At 44.8% G+C, this 18,277-nt stretch overlaps 1 protein-coding gene across 2 annotated transcripts in view; it reads left to right on the plus strand.

The window, feature by feature from the left end:
* The window catches only part of Fras1 (Fraser extracellular matrix complex subunit 1), a 422,683-nt gene that overhangs the window by 341,370 nt on the left and 63,036 nt on the right, over positions 1–18,277 (plus strand). For both annotated transcript variants that reach the window (XM_052735413.1, XM_052735414.1), the window contains exons 43-47: positions 766–919; positions 2,018–2,281; positions 4,348–4,536; positions 5,929–6,048; positions 6,292–6,471. In XM_052735413.1, the coding sequence (XP_052591373.1) occupies positions 766–919; positions 2,018–2,281; positions 4,348–4,536; positions 5,929–6,048; positions 6,292–6,471 (907 nt within the window). The remainder of the gene's footprint in view (positions 1–765; positions 920–2,017; positions 2,282–4,347; positions 4,537–5,928; positions 6,049–6,291; positions 6,472–18,277) is intronic.

Raw genomic sequence — 18,277 nt, forward strand, 5'->3', positions numbered from 1 at the left:
TTTGTTCTGGGTAAAACAGTTTGGAGGAGTCAGGGAAGCCATACCATTCCTGTATTTACATGAAAACTAACATATGCCCATTTTTCTCTGATATTCTCACATGTGGATCTGCATACATTCTTGCCTTTTAAAAAATTCATTTATTCATTTAACTATAACATCAAAGAAATTTGGTCCCCAATCCGGCACTTATTTTCATTTGAGAAACTCTTATGATAGTCTTGCTTTATGATATCAAGGAGAGGGAGAAAAGATAAAAAATCTTAGCATGGAATACCCTGTGCCTTGGGAAAATAAAATGTGTGGCACTTTCAGCAACTATAAGGTCCAGGGGTGAAGCAGGCCTGGGAGGCAGCACAAGACACTTTGCTTCCCAGGGTTCTGACCTTCTGTAGCTACTGTGGTATGTTCAGAGACGTCTAAGACCATCTGAACTGAAATAGCTTTTGACCCTCAACTAGACTTGAATTTCTAAATTATACGTCCATCATTTAAGTCTAGAAAAGTATGTTCCTCTGTACCTCTGGAAAACATCTTAGAAGCTGTTTATAGAATGCCCATCAGCCTCCTTGCAGAGCGACCTTTTGCTGATGTGACTTTTTATTTTTCACTAATATTTTGACTAGGAGGTACACACAGTGCCACATTAAATGCTGTTTGGCTAGCGGGAGTTGTTGCAGGAATGATCCGTTCTCTCCTAATGGGTGTTTCCTTTCTTCTTAAACTAATATCTGTGTGAGACCAAGTATTTTATCCTTTAACCAGAGAAAGAATGATGAGCCTCCCAGGATGACCTTGTGGCCCCTCAGAGTACGGCTGAGCTCAGGAGCAGTGATCAGCAATTCTTCCTTGAGCCTACAAGACCTGGACACCCCAGATAACGAGCTGATTTTCGTATTGATGAAAACGCCTGACCATGGTAAGACACAAGCCCCAGTGGGAAGTGGCTGCTTAATTGGGGTGCCTGATGGGTGGCGAGCATGAGCCTGTAGACTGGTTCATTATTCCTTTTTCCTTTCCTACTTGCAGCCCATTCTTTACATCCAGATATAATCAGATTCCCGGCTAGCCAAGAGTCTTTGGAGTTGCGGTAGATGCTATTTTAAAAGCCTGCATGCTAAGTAATTGGTATCTCTGAAATTTCACTTCAGCTTTTTTTCTTGCTCTCCTTTATAATCTCAAGCAAAACAGGTTTCAGTGTTTACATCTTCTTCTCAGGGTGGACATCGTCATTTCACCGCTGAGGCTGCCTCATATAGCCTGACAGCATGTTAGAAGTCTCTCACGAGCTTGTTCCCTTTGCGACAGGAGCAGTCTCTAATTCAAAGCAAATTTAGAAACTACCGTGGGGACCCTCCACCCCCTCCTCTAAATGCCCAAGTATTACCTAAAGCTCTGGAGCTACACTGTGTGTCATCACTCGGAACACAAGTGGGACTTTCAAAGACTAAATTGCTGCTGTTACTGCAGGGCTAATAATGGAAGAGGCTCCTGCCATTGCATTTCAGCTTGCCTTCATTCACTTCCACTTTCTTTGATGAAGCATTTTTAACTGTGCCCTTGTGGGGGATGTGACCCCTTTAAAAAAAAAAAAAACATGCTTACTGTCTTCCTGAATTTAAAAGGAATTTAAAACATATACCCTTGACCTGCATATTGTGAGCAGGAGACAGAGTAGAGGGCTGTTTTCACTTCGCAGAAGGGAAAATAAAGTTCAGATCATGAAGTGAGTTTGAATCCAGGGACAGAGATGTGACTTCTAAGCCGCTATATTGTGGCATCCATCTGTGTCTCCTTAGGCGATTTTTAACCACAAGAGTGGAACTCTATCTTTTTTATTTGTATACGAGACCACAGGGCACAGCTTGTACTTACATGTAAAATGCTAAGTGTTGGCACCTAAAGTCTCTGAGCACTTCACGTTCTACACGGGCTCGTGCTAGTTGGCAAAATCGGACTGTGTTCTGATTATTTCAGTATATAAAACCACTGTTTCCTTCCTCTCTTGCCTCTGCAGGTCACCTACTCCGGAGGCCCACTGCTTCTGACCCGCTGGAGAACGGGACGGTTTTAGAGCAAGGTTCCTCCTTCACCTACCAGGATGTCCTGGCGGGACTGGTCGGGTTCTTACCTGGTGATGATGGTACGGCAGTGGATGAGTTTCGGTTCTCTCTCACTGATGGCCTCCACGTAGACACGGGAAGGATGGAGATCTATGTAGAACCGCCTGCAAGCGAGACCCCCCACTTGGTGATCAACCGAGGACTCCAGGTCTCAGCAGGTGTGTGAGCCCTACTTTCTGTCACCATGAGGCACGTCTACGGGAAACATTTTTAGCAGGAAGTGCCTTTCTTTGGGCTCATGATATCACAGGTTTCAGTTCCTCGTTGGCTGCCTCCAGGGTTCTCTGTGCTGAGGAAGAACATCATGGCAGAATCAGGCGTGGTAGATCAGAGCTGCTCGCCTCATGAGAAGCAGGAAGCAGAAGTGGACTGGGGACCAGAGCAGTATCTAGCTGCCGAGGCCATACCCCAATGACCTGCTCTCCCAGCTAGGCCCTACCAGCAATGTTAAAAAAAAAAATGACATCAGCTAGGGACCAAGGCTTCAACACATGAGCCTGTAGAGAACATTCCATGTTCGAACTATAGCACTTCCTGCAGAAGTGAAGAGTAGCCTCATTTTTCCATACTTATTTATTTTTTAGCCCATGTAGACAGTACCTTTTTTCACATTGGTGCTGTGGGTGAATCTTAGGGGAGCTAGTCAACATTTAAGGAAAGTAGAGTTTTGGGAAATTGCTGTTTAGGAACATTGAGTTGTGAAATTCAACATGAGCCGATGAAATTCTCTGGACAAGACACCTCTGTCTGTGAACTTGAGAACATTTTATGAAGTGTGTACCATATTTTCAGTATCCGGTGCAGCTCAGACACAGGTCTCCTGCAGCAGAGCCTCTGTCCCGCTAGTGTCATGGAGACCAACAACAAAGGAATTCTGGCAAGACTTCCAAGATGTTTACATTTTTTAAAAAAAAATGAAATAGGCATCAGAGAGCAGTTGAGAGGCTACCAGGAATTACAAGATGATGCAAATAACTGCAAACCTTTCTGGCATCCAGTTGTCATACTTTTGCCATGTTTTAGCAGCATTGAAAGGGCAATGGCATGCATTAGACTGGAATATTCTATACAGTAGGAAGTCAACAGGGAGGGGGCCTTTGGCTAGAGTCTTGGTGCACCTGGATTCTGTAGTTTATCTAGTCTTAGTTCCACATACATTTTGTATTGAAAAGTCAATATGTGGTATAAATAAAATTGGCAATTTTGAGAATTACCAAAGCTACCAGAAATTGGCATTTTTCTACTTACAAGCAAAGTGGTTTGTTACTGTTTCCTGGACTCTAGGAGAAGATGTGATTTTTTTTTTCCACTGAAAAAAAAGTACTGAGTTGCTTACAGTGTGGCAGGCAGCATGGGAATCAGGAAGTTCAAATCACTTCCCTCTGTCCTCTCAGACCCGAGGAGTGTTGCAGAGGGACCACTGGGGTGATGTCACATGTACTGGGATACTTGACACAAGAGGACCATTGAGCTTGGGGATATTCCATAGTCTAGCAAACACTGAGCAAGTTCGATCTTTGTCCTAAGGAAGACATTCCCTGTCCCCTCAAGGTTACTGAGAGGTGCTCTGGGTAGAATGCTGAAGGCCGTGCGTTCTTGATTGAAGGTAGACTGCCACTCCAAACACTAGTAAACTCGTGTTTACTAGTATTTGCTCTTTTTAAGATGAGAAAGTAGCTGGGCAGGAAGCAAAGGGCAGGACTTTGAGAAGTGTTTTATGATAAGCATCTTACCTTTGTCTCCAGTCTCTACACGGCCCCTTAACCTGACCCTTAAGCTTAGTTTACCTTCTGACGTAAGAAACACTCATTTTGACTATTTCCTCCAAGATGACAATGAGATATGTTTATGAGATTAATTACAACTGGTGTCTTCTGATTTTGTTATTCTAAAGGCAGCAAATAAATTAAATTAAAGCAGATTTCTTATCCCAAAATCTAGAAGTTATTTGCATCATAGAAGCAGTTGTTATTACCAGGTTCTAACTGGCAGGTACTACAAGAACAAGCATCAGAGAGAGGAAAAGTAGACATGAGCAAAGGGCATAGTTCTGAATGGTTTTATTTAGGGAAATCAGAGTTTATTCAGCTGGAAACAGAGACAGGCAAATGCTTAGTACCTGGGCCCGAGTAATGTGTGATTTAAAAAAAAAAAAAAAAGTCATTTGGTATCCCATTTGAAGGAATTGGTGTGGAATGACCTTCTCTCTCCCATTCTTTCCCAGGGTCTGTAGCACGCATCACAGAGCAGCACTTGAAAGTGACAGATGCTGAGTCAGATGACCGTCAGGTTATATTCATCATGAAGGAAGACCCTGGCGCAGGACACCTGCAGATGGCAAAGCGTGACTACCCGGAGCAAATCTCTGTTAGAGGCCCCATCCGCAGCTTCACCCAGGCAGACATTAGCCAAGGTCAGCCTGTTCCCCCACCTGTCCAGGTTCCCTATGCTCTGTCCAATATAATAAAGTGGGGGTTAAGGGCCTGGCAGCTTGCGGCAGGAGCCCATGCATTCTTTGTTTTCAATACAAGCTGAGTTATAGCTTCATTTTTTCTTGGTCTCACTTTTCTTTTGTTTAAAAAAAGGAGAGAACTATTTTTCTAGGCAAAAAAAATGTATTTTCTGAGAAATTTGAGGCTATAATAAGGGAAAAAATGTCATTTTGTCTTGCTGTGTTGCTAAAAAGTATGTGTGTGGGAACAAAAGAAAAAAGAAGCGAGTTGATATGGATTATGGTGAAAATTATGCCTTCCTTAGGTGAGCAATTTATATCTCTTCCTGGCTCCCCAAAGAGCACAAGTTAATGAACTAAGCAAAATGGAAGGGCATAAATCGGAGCTGCCTGGGGGAAATTACACGGCTCATCCCACCTTCAGGAAATGCTGATGTAATGCAAAGGCATAAGTGTTAAATGCTACATAGTTACTGTACAGTGCTTTCAGGGGTAGAAAAGAAAAAAACATCCAAAGCCACGTGACCCTGTGCAGTTTTTTTTAGAGGTAGAAGTATGCCCCCAAGAAGCAGAAAGATGGGCTCTGTCATGTGCTGACACCTAAAACAGAACAGCTGGATGCTCACTGGACCTGTGGGTCAGTGAAGAGGTACAGTGAGCAACAGGATAATAGTAGTTATTTAGTTACTGCATGCCCCCAGGTCTCCTTGTGAAAAATGAGACCGAGCAGCTCTTCCCAGGGTTTGGTTATATTTACACTGATGGGTCCATGCAAATGACGTGAGTTGACAAAATGGGACTCACTGTCCTTCCTTTGTGGAGATTATGTGCCAGCATATCTGTATGTTGGATGTAGCCCGTGGTCCTCCATGTACTTACTGGGCCATGGGGAGTGAAGGGTTCCTGGAGAGGAGAACTTCAGGCCTGCACTCTCGTGCCTTGGGATGCAGATACATTGGGGGCTGCTCCAAATGATGTGGGTGTGGTCAGTACACATTATGCACATGCACACTTTCACTCATCTAGATAGATATTCTACTTATTTATGTAGTTATGAGACCACCTCAGAATCTAAGCTAGGTCCTTCAAAGAGGCTGGGCCCTACCATAAGAAATGTCACTTGGGGGAAATTTGTTATGAGGAGGTTTTAGGATATGAAGAAGTTGGTGGTCGGAGAGGAAAGGGAGGACATGAAAACTTTAGATTAAAATGTCGAAACTGGTACCCAAGTGAGGAAGGTGTGAATTGATTCCTTGGTATGAATACCAATTGAAGTTCCACCTCTCACTTCAGAATAAATAGCAAAAAGAGCTAATAACAAATCTTATTTTTTTTTCTCCCCCCTTTTTATAGGGCAGATAGAATACAGCCATGGACCAGGAGAACCTATTGGGAGCTTTGCCTTCAAATTTGATGTGGTTGATGGAGAAGGCAATAAGTTGGCTGACCAGTCATTCTCCATCGGAGTTTTAGGTAAGGGATATCAGGTTCTCTAAGAGTGCATCTGACGTTCTCTGGTTGCCACTGTGCTCACTTGGGAGCTTGAATCTCCTTCCATATAGGCAAAGATGACAATCCAGGACTGTCCGCTTGCTGAGGCCTCTGAGAGACAGCTCCAAGGATTACTCTAAGCTGACCTCCTAGGCACCAGACCTGGAACTGAAGGAAAGAGGCTGAAAACCTCCTGTGACTCACCACTGTTTCTGGTATTTTCAGAAGCGGAATCCCCACCGGTCATCATCACCAATAAAGGGTTGGTCTTGGATGAAAACTCGGTGAAGAAAATCACTACTGCACAGCTCTCGGCCACTGACCAGGATAGTGCGCCTGCAGACCTCATCTACAGAATCACTTCCCAGCCCCAGCTGGGCCACCTGGAGCATGTGGCATCACCAGGTATGTGGTCCTCTCTTGCTCCATCCTGCCCTAGGTGCAGACTCGGTAAGTCCTGGGGACTGCTACAACCTGGTGTACATATACACCCACAGTCTGTCTTAATATTTATTTTCTGCCTCACTATTTTTGACATTATATGCTGGTACAAATTATTTAGTATACATTAAGCACTTTATAATAGTTAGTAAAATTAAATTAGAAAAAAAATGACAATTTGAAGTAAGGAAAAAACTCCTTGGAGGTAGGTATAACCTTAATATGAATAAAACCCTGGATTTGACCCTCAGAACCACAAAGAAACCATAATTTCATGTAAGTACTCTTATCCCCATGACTGGATAGACCACCTCTCTAGAGCAAACCATACCCCTCTGGTCTTTTACATTACCTTGACTGCAATGCATACACAGTGTAATGTCCTGTGTTTAAATAGTCACCTCAGCTGAGAGTGTAACTCAGTGGTTATTTATGTTATGTGGTCTGATGTGTATTTAGCATACACAAGACCTTGGATTCAGTCCCCAGCACCAGGGGGAAAAGACTAAATTCAACATATGGTGAAGGAGAACGTATACTGAGCAGACTGTGTTCAGCCACTACTTAGGAAGCAATGATGAACACAATTCATCCTCACCACCTGGGTTTCTCTACTGGGTGGGATAAGGAACCTCCCTAGATACCAGTAACTCAGGGAAGACATGTAGACCTGGAGTTGAAGTTCAAAAACTGGGAAGTCTACATTGAGTAAAAAGGCGCACTGAGGTGGGCTTAGCTATGCCCTTGGAAGTCAGAGTTCAGGGGCTTAGCTATGCCCTTGGAAGTCAGAGTTCAGGGGTTTAGCTATGCCCTTGGAAGTTGGAGTTCAGGGAAGTTAGATTATACTCTTTTCAGAGGTGGAAAAAGCATCGACAAATACATGCTACGTGGCCCATATGAGCATAGTCAGAGAACAGTAGGAGACAGAACTCGTGGGGACATGATGATGCTGTGGGGAGTCCTGCAAGCTGAGGTGAATAATCTCTGTTCAACAGAAACAGTAAAGGATCGCAGTAGACTTTCGAGCAGGGAAGGAAGTAAAGCAGCTAACGGAATGAAATGGGGGAGGAGAAGGGAGACGGTGACGTGGTAACGAAAATTCCACACTGGGCCAGTAGAAGGCAGTGAGGCCTCACCTGGAGAGGCCGTTATGACTGTAGCAAAGGGAGAATATGGGAGCAACTTCCCGGTACCTTTCAAGTGTTCACTCAGGTGATGTGGGTGACGGAGAGAGAGAAGAGGGGAGGGGTTTCAGGGGAAAGCCTGTGGAACTTGGCAGCCGTATGGTGTGGGGGGCACCAGAGACTGGGTGGGTAAATCTAAAGGTAGAATTGCCGTCACTTCTTAGAGGCAGTGACAGCTTGAAAGAGTTAGGTCTTCTTAGGATTTCCTTGGATTTTATATTACAGATTCTTCATTCCATGGAAAACATCAAGTCAGGGGACATGGGTGACCTTCCAGACTCACTTTCTCATGCAGAGTCAGGCATAAGCGGACAAGCAAGTGAATCTATGTCACAGATAAACGATCGTTAGGGATGCTGGGGATGAAATGAGTATTCAGAGGCGCCGGAGGGAAGCAGGGAAGACCTCCCTAATAATGGGATGGCATTTGAGGAAAGCTGAAGACGGAGAAGGAATTGGCCATGCTGATGAGTAAGAAAAAAAAGATTTGGCAGAGGAACGAGCAAATGTCAATATCTTGGAGTGGGCTCAGCCAGGCACCTCGCACTCAAGGCTCAGCAAGGAGGCCAGTGTGCTTTAACGGGTAGAGGGGAAAGGTTGAGAGAGGAGACCTTGCTTGGTCCCAGGTGGCCGGAGAGAGGGGGCCCGAATGTATGTGGAAGGGTGGTCCAGAAAGGAATGAGCAGGCTGGCAAATTAAAGCAGGTGGCCTTCCCTTTTGTCCCAAAGGTCCTGCGGGAAATATGCAGATTAGCTCCCGCTATACCTTGGCTGTGTGAGATATTTAATAACTAATTCATAAGCTAATTGCTTCTGCCAGAATTCTGTCAGGTTGCTGATTGTATCTCCATAGAGATGAAAGGGCAGGCTCTTGGCTGTGGTGTTAGGCAAAGGCGAGTAAACAGATTGAAAAAGCCCCCAAGCTTCACCTAAGCCTCTGCCGGTTGCCCGCCTACCGGTCAGTCCCAGCCTCTGCTCTCTCTCCTCTGACCCCAGGCTGGTTCAGAGTCCTATAGGGTGGGGCTGCGTGCAGTTTCTTTTTTCTCTTTCACAGTTCTCAGGCTTCAGTTCTGCTAAGACCAAGCTGATTCTCTTTCAGGAGATACCAAGAGGTACCCCTGCTCTGGCTTCCTTCTAGGGTGGTACCCTCCAAAGGCAGAAGGATTCCCATCTCACCTAAGATGTTGCTTTACCAGCTCTTAAAGACAGACTTAACTTCCTGATCCATGCCGTCTTCTGTCCCACCAGCATTTCTTAATCTTAACACTAAATCGTAGATGGGAACATCAAGCCTCAGTCCTCCTCACCACTGAGGTTCCCTCCTCATTGTCAAAAAGCAAGGATTCCCCACCCTGCCCTCTCTCTAAACCAAGATCAAGCCCTCTTTCTTGCATTTAGCCAGGATCCTCTTTCCCTGTTCCCTCCCTGCTCTCCAGTTAGAGCATCCTGTATTTGGTTCTTTTTTTTTTTTTTTTTTTTTTTTGGTTTTTCGAGACAGAGTTTCTCTGTGTAGCTTTGCGCCTTTCCTGGAACTCGCTTTGGAGACCAGGCTGGCCTCGAACTCACAAAGATCCGCCTGCCTCTGCCTCCCGAGTGCTGGGATTAAAGGCATGCGCCACCACCGCCCGGCTTTGGTTCTTTTTGAATGCCCACGGTCCCCTTGGAAGAAGCACATGGAGATTATCTCATCTCCTCCCAACACAGTTAGCTACAACTTAGACCAAAGCATTCATCCCACGAGGTGGACCTGACTCTACCAGGATCTGGAGTTGGGACAGGGCCAACTCTTCCCAAGAGCAGAGCAACTTGTAATCACATTTAGGTGTGCCTCTTTACTGGAGGTACTGAGGCCTCCTGGAGAAAGCACTGGCCTCCAGTGTGTGCTTGTCCCTCTCGCTGGCTTGCATAAAGTGGACTTATCACCAGACAGCCGTGAGGTTTGATGTCAACTGATCAGATTGTGATCCTAACACAGTCAAAAGAGTTCTGTGGAACCTCTTGCTTCCTCTTTGTGAACTGTGCAGAAGGTGGACATGAGCCTCCTCCCACTGCTGAGGGGCAAGGCTAGGAGTCCAGTGCCCTAGGATCTCTGATTCAGGTTGGAAGACCACCCCCACACCCTCACCATGGGCTTTCCCTTCTCCCCTACGCTCTAATGACTTTCTGTTTCTTGGGAAATTAGAATCAAGAGTGGTACTAACTAGGAAAGAAGCTAAGATACCAGGACAAACAAAACAAAACAAAACAAAACAAAACCAGAGAGCAAGAAATCTATTTTCTGTCATAGAATGATCCAGAGGCTTGAGATGGGAGGTAGCGCCATCTCTGGTTCCTGGTGACTGCTGTAGTTGGCCCGCTATAGAAGGAAGAGAGCCAGGGGCTCAGATCCCATGTACTGTGTGTTTTAGTAGGACTACAGGATGGACAGACATCACTTTTGTGTGAGGAGAGCCACACACAGCTGAGAGATGGAGGCAAATAGAGCCTCTTCTGGGCCCCCAGTTGCTTACATTTTTCAGCTAGGGAGGAACAGTGTTAGAATATAGCTCTCTGTAGCATGGCAAGACCCAGGGACCAAGAGCTTGTCACTCCTGAGATGTAAGTAGTCACACTGACTCAAATACTGGGAGGGGTAGTGGTAGCTACACAAGCCGTTAGAGGACAGGGATGGAGGGCCATATTATGTGTCTTGCAATGAAGTGGATCTTTACTTAACCAAATAATTATTATGCATAAGACTCCTATATTGCTATTAACGAGGAACTGTGACTTCCAAAGCAAAATCTGTATCCCTGTCTTGATTTTAATTTTATTCCCCCCTAGAGGGTATTGATAGTGCTGCGGCTCCAGCAGGCAACAGAACCCACAGATCTTGACCCCTTGATGATTTCAGTTTCCTCCGAGGACTTCAGGAGCTGTGGGTGGCTGCTGTCTCCAGCATACTTTACGGAATCCTGCTGGATTTCCCTTGCAGGCACATTCTCAAAACTAAAGTGAGATACTGCTTTCTTGGCCAGACCAAGAAAAATCTCTCAAAGACTGAGAACTCTAAAAGGCATTCAGGGGCCAGTGAAAGGCCCTCTGCTGATGGGTCCCCAGCACTTAGGTTAATAGGTAAGGCTACCACAGTGGCCTTGGTTTCCTGTCAGAGCCACTAGGTGCCCAACCCAAGACTCAGATGAGCTTTCCAGGTGATGGCATCTGGCTTAGCAAGGGTGGAGTTTGACTCCTGGTCCACAGAACTACTGCCCGGGAAGCCCAAAGGCAGGTCTATCCATCCATAAGCACTGAAGTGTCTTGATTCTGCTTGAGGCGTTGACTGAAGAGACGTGTTGTTCACAGAGCCTAGTTCCACTTAGCCTCTGTGAATGGTACATGAGTAGGCTCATTCCCCCAAGCTTTCTAGAAATATATATTTTTCCACCATTCTGAGAGCTGCATTCTTACCTCAAGGGACCTCTTTGACCTCAAATCTTAAATGGAGCAACTGAATAGTTCTCTACCCTGGTGTGTTCACTAATCGCTTGAAGCTTCTCTTCGTTACCAAGTGCACTGTCGGCCTTATAGGCTGGAGTATTATTTGATGCAGGGTGGATCCCATTGTTGAGATCCTCTGGCTGTTGTGAGCCCTCAAGGAAGGGTCCTGCACTAAAAGTTCACTTACCACAGTGTTGCCATAACTTGCTACTTTTTGCCCGGAGCTTGCTTCCAAAGCCTCCCTTCTCAGTGAAACTTTAGTCAACACCTCCCCCCACAAAAAAAACCATGAACTATCTTTCAAACACACATCTCTTCCCTTTCCCCACCGCAATTCATTGTGGTGCTGAGTTCTCAGCTTTTTAAATTCATTTCTGAGCATGCTCGTGGAAGTAGCATTTTGCCTGGAGAGTATCACCCCAACTAAATTTCAGAATGGATGGACCACATTGTGAGAGCCTACCCAGCTTACATGGGTAACACTGGGCATGAGAGTCATGGTAAAGAAGAGAACAGAGTGAGGTGCTCTGGGCAGGCTCGGATGCTCTGTCTCAGGTCAGGATGGCTCCTAGGCTGAGACAACAACTGGGTAGATTAAAGCCAGTTGTGTGTGCATGTATGATCAGACCACTCAGATTCCTCATGCCTCAATACTCTCAATACTTGATAGTTGCACCGAGTCTGTTCTCCATGTGCTCTCTCTCTTATCTGGTAAAACTGTAGTGAGGGGTCCTGTCAGCAGTGTATAACTAACTAATCCTTGTCAGTTGCTCTGCACAGGGTAGTGAGTACCATCGGAAGTGTTGTTTTTTATTTATCATAGAGAAATAGTTCTCTCACTAGTGTGCTTCCTCAATTTCTCTTATTAAAAACATTGCATAATTCATGTGGTTCAGACATGGCCACCATTCTACAAGGCAAACAAAATCAAATGGATGATCTCACCCTCCACCATTTTCTTTGCATCCTCTGACATGGCTGTACCATTCCAGTTTTAGAGAAGTCAAAGAATAAAAGAAGATATGCCAAGGTTCTATGTTGAATAATTTCCTCTAGCTTGTGTGGCTCTTAAGAGCAGAAAGGAAGCGTTAAAGGATTTGACGCAGGCTTTGTGGTTTTCTTTCTACTTTTCTATTATATCAGCAGTTCCCTGCCCCATATGAATGTCACAGTCCCGAGGATGTGTTTAAAAATCATGATACCCAGCCCTTACCTGGACCCAAGGATAAAAGCCTCTCAGGGATGGAGCTCAAGTACGAGTGTCCTTCAAAAGCAGCTTGTGGGGCTGGGGAGATAACTCTGTGAAGTGCTTGTCACTCATCATGAGGACCTGAATTCAGATCCTCGGTGCCCACATAAAAGCCGGCACAGTAGTGCATATTGGTAAACTTAGCACCAAGAAGGCAGTAACAATTCCCAGGGCTTGGTGTTTAGCCAGTGGGTGAACCTCAGCTTCATGGGGGGTGGGGGTGGGGGATACGGACGGACGGACGGACGGACGGGGACGGTCCCTCTTTCAGAAAATGAAAAGAGAGCCTGGAGAAACGGATCAACAGTTAAGAGGACTTGCTGTTGGTACAGAGAACCTGGGTGTTTGGTTCCCAGCACCCACATGGCCGCTAACAACGGTTTGTAACTTCAGGCCCAGAGGGTGCGATGCCCTCTTTTGGCCTCCAGAGGTACTGCACACATGTGGTGTCCAGACATGCATACAGGCAAAACATCCATATGCATAAAATAGCAATCAATAATTTTTCTTTGAAAATTGATGAGAACAACTGAGGAAGATATAACACATTAACCTCTGTGATCCACACACATCTGTATGCGTACACACACACACACACACACACACACACACACACACACACACACACACAGGATTATATTAGTACACTTTCTGTTACTATAACAAGTACCTGAGGCTGGGTACTTAATTAGTTCACAGTTTGGAAAAATAAAAATACCAGACTAGCAACCCCATCATCTCAGCTTCTTTGTAAGGACTCTGTTGGCAGAGTGCCACAACATGGTGGGTAGTAACATGTAAAGAACATGTATGAAAGAAAGAGATTGTGTGGTGAGACAGGAATCCAGAGACCAAGGAGGGGCCAGTCTTGCTCTCTTGGTAACAACACACTCTTACAGGACCAGCATGAATGTCTACCAAACACAGCACTTCCTGTGATCATCTCCTCACAGCAGGCTCCACCTCTTAAAGGTCCCACACTTTCTAATACCACTACATAGAGGATCAAGCTTCCAATGTGTGAGCCTTGGGGTCACACTTTCCTGGTCAGATTCCTGTCTGTTTGACTCAAGCTAGAGTCATTTGAGAAGAGGGAGCCTCAGTTGAGAAACTGCCACTAGACTGGTGTGTGGGCGAGCTTGTGGGTCATTTTCTTGATTAATATGATGGGTGTGGGAAGGCCCAGTCTGCGGGGGATGGTGCCATCTCGGGGCCTGTAGTCCTGGAAGATAAAAGAAAGTCAACGGAGCAAGCCATGAGGAACAAGCCAGTTAGCCATGTTTCTGGGTGACGCTGCTCAGTCCCTGCCTCCAGGTTCAGGCCTTCGCTTCTCTTGACAATGGGCTGTGATTTACAAGGTGGACTAAACCCTTTCCTCATTGTGTTTGGTCATGGTATTTTACCACAGCCATAAAGATCCTAACCAAGACAACACGCATATCCTCTTGAGGTTCCAATTACCATTGTGTGTGTGTGTGTGTGTGTGTGTGTGTGTGTGTGTGTGTGTGTGTTTATATACACAAAAACCACAACATACACACACACAATATGAGGAAACTCCTCCCTTAAACCAGTATTCATGAGTAGATTCAAAAATAAATGAATGTTTTGAAACTGGGGACATATGTGCCCAGATGTGTTTCAGGAGTTGTAACAGGAACCCGGCAGAAGCCAGTGAGAGCCCAGAGGATGGAGAATCCTCAGTGAGAGGGTGAGGTTGAGGGCGACTCCTCAGAACTGATACTTTACCAACACAGGGCTCTTCATTCCCGCCTCTCTGTGTGGTGACACGATATACCTGTTCTTAGATTGGGCTCTCCTAGAAAAGAGGCACGTTGGTGTGTCAAGGTTATTGGTGTCACAGACTGGGTAGTATGAACAGTAGAAGCATCTTTTCTCCCACCTGGCAGTTCAAGGTGCAGGTGTTGGTAGGGTTGAGTTAGGTAGCAGAGGATCTGCACAGGCCTCTCTCCTTGTCGTGCCAATGTCTCCGTGTCCCCATGCTGTCCCCCCACCTGTCTACACCCTGACTCCCTTTCTTCTGACACTAGCCACGCTGAGTCTGAGCCCACCTTAACAGCCTCCTGCTATTTAACTGCACATGTGTGGACCCTGTTTCTACAGAACTACTTTGCAGTACTAAAAGTTGAGGTTTCTACACGTGATTTAAATGAGGGGAAACACAGTTGAGCCTGCATCAAGATGCTGTGGGGAAACTCCGAAGCCAGGAAGTAGAGAGGTTCCCATCCCCCAGCACAGCTGAGGTGGACACAGTATGACAGGACCCCCTACTGCTGTGCTGAATGCAGGCAGCCGGCAACAGTACCCAGCATCCCTTTAAGAAGGCAATTTTTCCAAAGATGCTTTCCTCCACCCACTTCCCTGACCTGGACCAGGCTTTCTCTAATGTGTGGGCCTTCCAGGAGAATTGGGAAAACTGACAGGGTTAATATGGGTCTCTTGTCATACTGCCAGATACATAGTTTAACCAGCAGGTTGGTGACTGAAAACACCTTCAATGGGATTAAAAGCCTTCAAGTATTTCAAACAACAGCTACCTGCTGTGACAGCCAGGAGGGGACTGTGCTTTCAGAAAAAAAAAAACCTTCTTGCTGACAAGTGAGTAACTGGCCTCTTCCAACACCCAATTAAAAAAGGCTAAACTTCTGAAAACAAAAGGTGTACAGAGACTGAGAATCTATTCAGTAGAACCTGTTAGATGTAAGGGATAGTGACAGAATAAATTGTGTTCACCATACACTGGGTGCCTGTGGTTTGTCAGGGCCTATTCCAGATGCACATTATGGAGAAACACACATGTGTGCGTGCATGCCCGCACACACACAAACCCATGTCTTCTTAAAGTTCATGTTCTACCCACAGTTCTTTGTTTTCTGGCAAGTAAGCATGGGCATCATTTAAATAATATTTAACCCCATCAAGCCCAATAGTTCAGAAAAGAATGAGGCTATGATCCATGAAGTATATTTGAAGGACAATTAAAATGTATTATCATAGTGCCATTTCAGTGGTAGACTTATGAATGTCATGTGTGATTCCTACTTTTCCATGTTTTTTTTATATATTCTTTAGTAGACACACACTACTTTTATCCTGAAAATTTTATGAATAAGGGTGAAATCCAAGATGTCCAGGTGACTCTTACAGTAAGAACTGAGAGAGCTCAGCTAGAACTGAGGTCTCTTGGGGTCCAGCATTGCCCTCTTCCAGCCATGTGACCTTGGATAGATGACACAGCTTCTTAATTACATAAGTCATTCTTATTTTAAATGGAGGTGCTTTCCCCACCCTGACCTCTTAGAGCTGTTACCAGGTAAAAATCCCACATCACTAAGCAAGTCAGAAGTAGTTTTCTGCCCACAGAAGATACCTATGTTTCCTAGGTTCAACTGGGAAAGTCAGGTGAAGACCAGACTCTCCAACTCTGCTTCTAAGAATGGAAAAAGGCTCTCCTGCTTTGGAAAGGTGTGTTTGTGGTAGTTTCCTAAATACATGCCTGGCATGTATTCCAGAATGTTCCACTGCTAGAGATTTATCCAAGCAGAGTGAAAACTCCATACACAGTCAAGAACACAAGTAGTCACAATAGCCTTGTTTGTAATAGCCCCAAACTAGAAGTAATCCAAACACCCATTGGTGGGTGCATACAGAAGCAAATTATGGTATATTCACTTGGTAGAATAAGAAGAATATTTTGAGGGGGTGACATTGGTACATGTTTGTGTGGGTATGGGCATATGTGAGTGGAGGCTAGAAGTTGACATTAAGCATCTTTCTCACCTTATTTCTGAGATAAGGTCTCTTACTAAACCAAAGTTCTGAAATTCAGCTAGGCTGGCTGGCCAATGAGGTTCAGGAATCTACTTGTCTCCAGTCGCCAACCCTGCAGCTCTGGGGTACTTGATATGTGTCACTTGGTATGTGACGTCATAAAGGCACAAACTCAGTCCCTCATGCTTGTACAACGGGCACTTTACCAGCTCTACCACGTTCATAGAGCAGAACTAAACTATCCAGGCATAGTAAACTGCAACCTAGCTAGGCTAAATGAAGGCAAGCAGGGACAAAGGGGTGCATACTGTGTTTATGCAGAAGGGGAGGACACAGCTAATGTGTGGTAATAAGAGCGGCTCATGGTTACTTGAGATGAGGATGGAGTAGAGATGGCAGGGTGGAAGGATTATGGAATGTCAGTGTGACTACTTTTGGAGTGATGGACATGTTCACTACTTTCAGGTATTCTCATTGGAACCTTCAAATGTGTGCAATTCATTGTGTGCCAGTTCTAACAATCAGATGTTAAAATTATCCATAAGTTAACTCAATAAAACTGTTTTAAAAGAAAAAGGGAAAAAGTTTCAATCCCAAAGCCCATAGCCTAATTCCCAAAAAGAATAAGCCATAATCTTAATCAGCCATCATCAAGCTGTGATTCATAAAGGGATCAGGCAGTTGTTTAAGAGTCTAAATGTTTATTTTCCCATGGACTGTGAAAATAGATCCACAACAGAGACTTAAATTCCTCAGTGTAGTCCATCTGAAGTTTTAACATTGTATGTGATTATATGCCTGTGAGGTGTGTGTGTGTGTGTGTGTGTGTGTGTGTGTGTGTGTGTATACTTGTTTCTGTGTATACACATGCATGCAGGTACTCTTTCTTGCATGTGTGTGCAGAGGCCAGAGCTCACATGTCTTCCTTGATCGCTCTTCACCTTATTTTTTGAGGCAGGGTCTCTCACTGAACCTTGAGCTCACTGATTCAGCTAGGCTAACTGGTTGGTGAGTGTCAGTGATCCACCTGTCTCCACACCTCTCTACCCTAGGTATAGATATGTGCCACCATGCTGGACTCAGACATGAGTGACGGGCATCCAAACTCAGACCTTCATACTCGTGCAGCCAGTGTGCTAAGCTACGGAGCCATCTCTCCAACCCCTGAAGTTATTAAATTTTTAAAGAATGGTGTAGATTTCTGTCCAGCTGTAAGACAAAGCTGCAACACCAGGGGCTGCATTTCTTCCCTGTCAGGAACTGATGTAGCAAGTGCAGAAATATAAAATGCCTCATCAGAAAATTAATGCCCCAGTAGTCAGAAGGCTCTTGCATCTGGGTGACAAATTTCAGATGATAAAGACGCAAATGAAATGAAAGCCCTGTGAGTTGATTTTTTTTTTCCTTAAAGACATAGCCTGGGATACTGACATCACACTAGAATAGACAGCAGTCAAAGCAAAAATCATTGTAAAATAAAACTGGTTTTACCAGGATTAACAGTGAAAAATAATAATTCCTAGGAATCAGCAAAGGAATGTCAAGGCCAGAATAAAAGACTAAATTAACAAGATAGCTCACTACCCCAAATCAGAAAGGCAGGATTACATCTCCATCTCTCATTTTTCTTATTGTGAAGAGGCTCAAACACGGGGCCTTATGCATGCTAGGTAAGTACTCCACCACTGAGCTATACTCCCACCTTTATTTCAACCTTTTGTTTTGTTTTGTTTTCTCTTGTATAGTCAAGGCTGGCCTGAAACTCACGATGTTGCTGACGATGACCTTGAACTCCTGATCTCCCAGCTACCTCCCAAGTACTATTTCAGCCCAGTATGTTTTAGCCTTGATCGATGCTTGAGTATAAATCCCTGTAGCTCTAAGACACAAACAAGGATTCTGGACTGTTTTTGCTAAATATGGGGGATTTAAAAACAGAGCTAATATGTTTTTGAAGAATAACATCATTTTTTAAAATAGCTTAAATTTTTAAATGATGATTTCTTTTTCTGTGACATGTTCTTAAAGAATACTGTTTTCTAGGTCAAGGTCAGTGGGCATAGGATGAC

Source organism: Peromyscus californicus, unplaced genomic scaffold, assembly GCF_007827085.1.
Source record: "Peromyscus californicus insignis strain IS unplaced genomic scaffold, ASM782708v3 Scaffold_13__1_contigs__length_99412109, whole genome shotgun sequence".
In the NCBI taxonomy this organism is placed as follows: Eukaryota; Metazoa; Chordata; class Mammalia; order Rodentia; family Cricetidae; genus Peromyscus; species Peromyscus californicus.